This window comes from Olea europaea, chromosome 11 (genome assembly GCF_002742605.1).
Source record: "Olea europaea var. sylvestris chromosome 11, O_europaea_v1, whole genome shotgun sequence".
Classification (NCBI taxonomy): Eukaryota; Viridiplantae; Streptophyta; class Magnoliopsida; order Lamiales; family Oleaceae; genus Olea; species Olea europaea.
Window position 1 is genome coordinate 18,100,164 of NC_036247.1, and position 7,166 is coordinate 18,107,329.

The 7,166-nt window shown below is 33.4% G+C and overlaps 1 protein-coding gene across 1 annotated transcript; it reads left to right on the forward strand.

Moving 5' to 3' along the window:
• Positions 1–2,522: 2,522 nt before the first annotated feature.
• LOC111403653 (protein DETOXIFICATION 24-like) lies at positions 2,523–6,837 on the forward strand. The gene is made up of 9 exons (XM_023032237.1): positions 2,523–2,636; positions 2,748–3,024; positions 4,476–5,017; positions 5,183–5,269; positions 5,345–5,401; positions 5,504–5,742; positions 5,869–5,987; positions 6,377–6,463; positions 6,543–6,837. The coding sequence occupies exons 2-9, from the start codon at positions 2,779–2,781 to the stop codon at positions 6,621–6,623; spliced, it is 1,458 nt and encodes a 485-aa protein (XP_022888005.1). The 5' UTR covers positions 2,523–2,636; positions 2,748–2,778; the 3' UTR covers positions 6,624–6,837.
• Positions 6,838–7,166: the final 329 nt, after the last annotated feature.

Here is a 7,166-nt window from a genome sequence, read left to right on the forward strand (position 1 = left end):
ACAATTAGATGCTATCCAATATTTTCATTCATCTTGCCAATAAGCTATAATATATCACATAATGATTTGAATCTCCTTTTGATTTCTTATCGCTCTTTGAATTTCTATTCGTAGGCTAATATACAAATATGAACTCTATAAATCCATTATCTGTAAACTAATAACCTCCATGTTTAATAATTTTTTGAGTCCTCACTTGGTTAGATTGTATAAATTAAGAATTTCGATGAATTGATAAGATAATACTTTCTTTCTTTTTCTTTCTTTTTTTCAAAATATGTCTACAAAATTGGTGGTTTTATTCACAAAATAAAATAATAAGTTGCTAAACAATGCTTAAAAAAAAATTGATTAAAAAGAAAATAAAATTGAAAAGATTTAGAATTATATTTGTAAATATTTGGTCTCGTACCCAAGTCAATAACTCATTATGTATTGTCCATTTTGAAAATCATCTGCCTTCTTAATCCTCACAACATCCTTTTGCGTCTTCAAGGATTTGAGTTCAAGATCTTTGCCTTAAGATATACTTAAGTTGAGCTTGATATCAATTCGTTAATGCTTGACCTCTATGACTATGTCGTTAACTCACTACGTAATGTCTGCTTTAGCATAGCATAAGTTATTTTAGCCCTCACGACTTTTATCGAATCCTAGAATGCGATAGAAAGTTGTGAGGGTAAAAGTGCAAATGTTCTTTTGGAGTGGACAATACATAATGAATTAACGATTTCGGCACATAAATTATGTCATTACTATATTCCTTATTTTTTTTTAAAAATTATTTTTAATAAAATAAATTTACATGTGAATTTATATCTTATTCTTATTCTTATTATTTTATAACTATGCATCCTCAAAATAATTATTTTGTCACAAAATTTATTTTTTTAAAAATTTCTAATAAAGCTGAGATTTAGTTCAACATATATCGTCCTTATTTGGCTCCCATTTTATATATATATTTTTTCTCAAACTCATTTTCAATTATAGATTTTATGTGACCCACACTTTTTATCACACATTTCATCATTTTTTATTAAAATGTACTAAAAAAAATAAGGTTTTAACTAGATCAAATATGACTATATACAAAAAAATAATGTTATGAAGCACAACTGGTACTATAACACAAGCCAAGTGGCAAAAAGTGATAAACTCAATGAATGGTAGAATTAAATGATTAAATTATTTATAACTCATCTTTAATGTCACATTATTATCATTCGTATTGGTATTCTAATACTAATGACATCACTCATATGTAAATGTCATTAATGACCTTGTTTGTAAATATTGAGTAATGCTATTCATCTTCAGAATTATCATTATGGGACGGATAGAGTATTAGGTTTGGTCTTTTCAATCATATTTCAATTGCTTTTAGCCGCCGCGTTTTTCCTCATGGAATTTTTGTGTAAGTGCGTTTCTAAACGTACATGAAGACTGTGTGAAATGAAATGGATAAAGGTACATTAGTAATGTGTGAAATGAAATGGTTCAACTCTACAAATTAAATAATTGCCACCTCATCAATTGACCGCGGGAAGCGGGATTAATTAAAACATGTCACGTGAATAATGATCGTTTGCCAGTTAGGTTTACGTAGTTACGTTCTTGGATAAAAGTTTATTAAATTATAATTCACTCCGTCCAAGACACTGTTAGGTACAACAATATATAGGAGAAAATTATAGTCAAGAGTCTCCATGCTCTATGAAATAGATCCCATTCAAATTTTCATTGTAAATATATCCCCAAACTTTTCAATATTATGCACATAGGTCCTCATGAGATGAACTGTTTATAGTCATTGGGTTACAAGTGATGCTACAAGTATAGCAGGGTGTCCACGCTCTCACATCTGGAGTGGGATCCATTTCATATGAGGGGAATGAACATCGTTATAAATAGGGATGTCAAACGGGCCCAACGGCTCGTCTATTTGGCCCCTCACCTCGTCAAAACTCGGCTCGTGGGCGGCTTGGGCTCGTCAAATAACGAGCCCAAGCCCGAGCAGGGGCTCAATCCTACGAGCCAAGCCTGGTCGGCTCGTCGAGCCCACGAGCGGCTCGTGGGCACAAGACCCACAAGCTATTTTGACGAGGCTCGTGGACTCGTCAAAAAATATTAATTTTTTTTAAAATGTCCAAAATGTGCAAATTTATCAAAAAAAAAATTAAAAAATCACGAGCTCACGAGCAGCTCGTGAGCTCGGCTCGGCTCGTCTTCCACGAGCCCGTGGGTTAATGGGCAAGCTTGGCCCATTGTCATCACTAGTTATGGATATCACATTATGTACAAGTAGTATATTCCTTGGGTTACATGCTTTGTAAATGTAATACTCCGGCCAATCTATTTTATGTGCTAGACTTTCGATTTTAAAAGGCAAATTAATAGACGTACTTCATTTAGTGAGGACTGACTTGTACTAGTTTCAATAATGTTGGATGTATATGTAAAAGAAAAAAAAATTGAATGTACTGAGTGCTGTACATCGTTATTGCATTCTATAGAAGGGTTGTCTCCCAATTCCAATAGCATGAAAGGAGGTGCTTAGTCTTTCTCTCTCCCAAAAGCCTTTTAAGTATTCTGTTCGTCCCTCTGTGTTTCTGTGTGTTTCAGCCTCTGCAGATGTACGTTTTTTTTTTGTTTTTTTATTTATTTATTTTTATTTCGTTGACTACAATTCATGCTGGATAATACATTTAAGTAAATAACTAAAATATTTTATTTGATGATACCAGTGAGTTGATTTTCCATAGAAACTCCATAGCCATGGACAATGACTTAAAAGAGAAGCTGATTGGTTCAGAAAAGGAAGAGTTGGGTGAGTTCAAAGGAAGCATTTCTGAAGAATCAAAGAAAATATGGAGGATTGCATTGCCTGGTATTATTTCAAGAGTGGCTTCATTTGGAACAGTAGTTGTTACTCAGTCATTCATTGGACACATAAGTGCAGTTGATCTTGCTGGCTATGCACTCGTTCAAACCTTAAGCGTTCGATTCGTAAATGGAATACTGGTAACAAACTCTATCCTTTTATCCGTCGAGAGTTTCTTTTTTATATGTAAAGAACACGTTCATCTACCTCTGTGATTACTTTCTGATGATATGATTATTCTCTTCTTTCTGTGAAAAATTAAAATGTTGGTTTTGCTGTGGTTTGTGAAAGATATGCTGAAAAAGGAAAAAGGTTTTATGTATATTTACGTATTGTGTTAATGGAATGAAAATTCATAATATCAATCTCTGTGATTGGGAGGCTGCTTAAAAAAAGGACAGCTGGTTCTAACAGTGAAAAAATGAGTAAAGAGATAGGCATAAATGATCAAATTTAAAATTTGCCAGCCAGAAATATGTAGGCTATGTCAATAGCCTTTACTGGCGGCTTTTATGAATGGTCGTTGCTTGCTGCCCTTTGGGGAAAAATTTCGGCGGGACTGTCGTCCAATGAGAAGTCACCATCTCATCGGGTGACACATCCTCACCTAATGAGGTGAGATCAGACCCCGTTGGGCCGTTGCACCCCATCAAAGTTTTTCTCCTTGGACAGCCCTTTTCTAAATAGAGTGTCTGTTCTCATAAGTAAATATACATTTTTCAATTTAATTGATTATTTTCCTATTATTCATAACATACCCCTTTCCGCCCGATCTCGTTAAAAGAATCTAACAAGAAAGCATCTGTCCTCATAAAGTGTATAAATTTTAAATTAACATTATCTAGCCCCACTAGATCAGATGGCAACATGTATGATATTTTGCTCGTCTAAGCCCCATTTTGAGAGGAAACAAAAAATGCATTTTTGAATAGTAATTTTTGGAGAATGTGTGATTAAAAATTAAGAAAAAACTTTTTTATTTATGTTTAATATTATTTCATTAGAAAATGTGTTGTTAAAAATGAGTTCTGAAAAAATGAATTTTCAAAAAAATGGGGCTCAAACAATTTCTACATGATAAATTCATTTAAATATAAGGAGATATGATGCATTTAATTGGATTTATTACATGTTGCCAAGCACTAGAAGGATTAGATGGAATTATTCTTAATTTTAGGATAATAGCAGCCATGGTCTCAAGCCTACAAATGAAAGTTCAGAGTAAAAACTGCAACTATTTGAAAGATATGGATTGTGACTGCAATTATCTGATGGACAGAAGGAAACCAAAGAATGAACTTCAATTGGGAGGCATATAGAAACCTTCTAATTGAGACCGTCCTTGCATGTTTTTATAAAAGGTTAGAGAAAATGTAAAATATGAGCCACCAATAGTGAAACCAAGCAGGTATGTTAAGTGGGGGAAAGCTACTTGTCGACTCGAGTACCTCCGGACGCAAGTCGAACTACATTTTTTGATGCGGTCAACTCGTACTAGTTGACTCGCTTCGCGAGCTTAAACTAGACTGGCCATTTTAGCTCGTCTAGTAAATTCTTCGTCATTTACTTCATGTAGTACTTATTTATGCAGCTAGGAATGTCAAGTGCAACGGAAACTCTATGCGGGCAAGCATTTGGAGCGAAACAGTACCATATGATGGGCATTTTCTTGCAAAGATCATGGCTAGTGGATCTCATCACACTAACAATCTTACTACCTGTTTTTATCTTAGCAACACCAATATTTAAACTACTTGGCGAGGAAGAAGCTATTGCGAAATCTGCTGGATATATTTCTCTGTGGTTCATCCCATTTGTTTATAGTCTCTTTTTTTCCTTAACGATCCAAATGTATCTACAAGCACAACAAAAGAACCTGATAATTGCATGGCTATCCACTTTGCAATTTGTAATGCACATTCCCTTGTCTTGGCTTTTTGTCTATAAATTGAATTGGGGGGTTTCTGGCGCCATGGGAGCACTCTGCATATCTTCGTGGTCTCTTGTCGTTGGAGAATTTGTATACATTTTTGGCGGTTGGTGCCCCGAGACATGGAAGGGATTCACTACAGCTGCATTAAAGGATGTGTTTCCAGTTGTGAAACTTTCAATATCTTCTGGTGTTATGGTTTGGTAAATTCTTTCTCTGATATTTCTTCATAGAAGGAAAAAAAAATCTAAAAATCTTATTCGTCGTACTATCAAATACTACAAACCAAACATGTGCATATATGTTTCAAGCATCAATTGCTTCTACCATACCATCTTCACTTATTAATAGCTTTCATTGTTTTGCAGCTTAGAGTTATGGTACTCTGCCATTCTGGTATTACTAGCAGGATACATGCAAAATGCAAAGGTTTATATATCTGCCTTTTCTATTTGGTAAGCTTACATCACAATCTTTTCTCATGTTTTTCTACATTATGAAGATATCTACTAATTAAACTAATTTTGCAGCCTTAATATTACTGCATGGGAATTAATGATTAGCTTTGGCATGATGGGTGCTGCATGGTATATATTAGTTTTTCTCTTTATATTATGACACATCTCCTATTTCTTATTGCATTTCTATTTTGTAATTGACAATTACTCATTGTTTCACTCGTTAAACAGCGTTCGTGTTGCAAATGAACTCGGGAGAGGAGATGCGAAGGCTGTAAAATTTTCAATTAAAGTCTTAACGAGTACTTCAGTATTGATAGGGCTATTCTTTTGGATTCTTTGCTTAGTATTTGGCAATAAAATCGGGTATTTGTTCACGAATGACGAAGAGGTTGCAAGTAGTGTTACTGATCTTTCTATACTACTTGCTTTCTCAGTGTTGCTAAATAGCATCTTTCCGATATTCTCAGGTAAGTCATCTATTCTTTCGAAATTTTTGTCATTTCTTTTTTCTTTTTCCACACCACCAAAATGTGGAGTCAAATCATGGTGTTTTAACATTTTCTTTACTTATTCTGTGACTTGTTTGATATTAGGGGTGGCAATTGGAGCAGGTTTACAAACAACAGTTGCAATTATTAATGTTGTTTGCTTCTATATTATTGGAATACCAATTGGAGCTTTACTTGGATATCTGACTCATCTTCAAGTTAAGGTAATATTTTGCTCCATAATGGTAAAAAGGGAAAAAATTATTCAAAAGTTTCTTTATTTGCATATAAATATCTTATATTAAAGGAGTAGAAATGCCCTTGAAACCATGATTGAATTGAACTGCAAATATTACATCATGTTCATTACACTAGATTCATTGAGATTGTACACGACAAACAGATAAATGTTATTAGGCATCCTTAATCCTCAATGAAATCCATGGCATGTCAAATTTTTGCAACAATGACTAGAATAAAGAACAAAATTTGTTAGTTATACTCTGAAATTTCCAACACCAAACATGTCCATACAGTCACGTCAATCCAACATATCAAACAATGTTCTTGCAACACTTTTCACGACATTCTTGAAATAATATTGAATTTACAGGGCATATGGATTGGGATGTTGTGTGGGGTGCTCGCCGAGACATTTGCATTAAGCTTCATGACATGGAGAACAAATTGGGATCAACAGGTAAATTTGGAAAATAAATAAATCGAAGAGAAGTGAATAAACGTGTTTATTAATTTTTTGTTAAATAATTTTATTACAGGTATTTAAATCTTCATCGCGCCTCCAAAAGTGGTACTTAAAGTCTTCTGATGAGATTGATCTGAAGTCTGAACTTGCTTGAAGAACAACTATCATTGATTTTTACAAAAATTTTGTGCCAAATCTCATTCTTTTTATGTTTAATTGTTAAGAACATTTGCATTGCTCGTGCCTTATGACAGTATTATTTTTTATGTGGAACATCATAGCGTCCTTGTCGAACAAAAATTAAACAGTCTTTCGATCGTGTAATTCTTGCATCTATATAGTTTGAATTTTGTTTCACCTTTCATCAACAATTAATTAGGTGTACTTTATTTCACTTCAAAGTTTGCATTCTTTTTTTTTTCTCAGAGCATAAAACATATATGAAAATATAAAACATGGAAGCTATAACTAATTACAAGGATATTAATTGTAAGTATTAGATAACTCAAACAGCTAAAAATTGGAAGTAGAAAGAGCAATATTTGGTAAAATCCTGTAAGAGTATGAGATCGTTGACAAGTAATAATATAGTGAACAAAAATATAGCTACACGAAGAATTACATTTAATTTTAGTATACTAGTGTTTAACTAATTCAATCAATGGTAACAAAATAAAGTGGTTGCTGATTTTGCTCA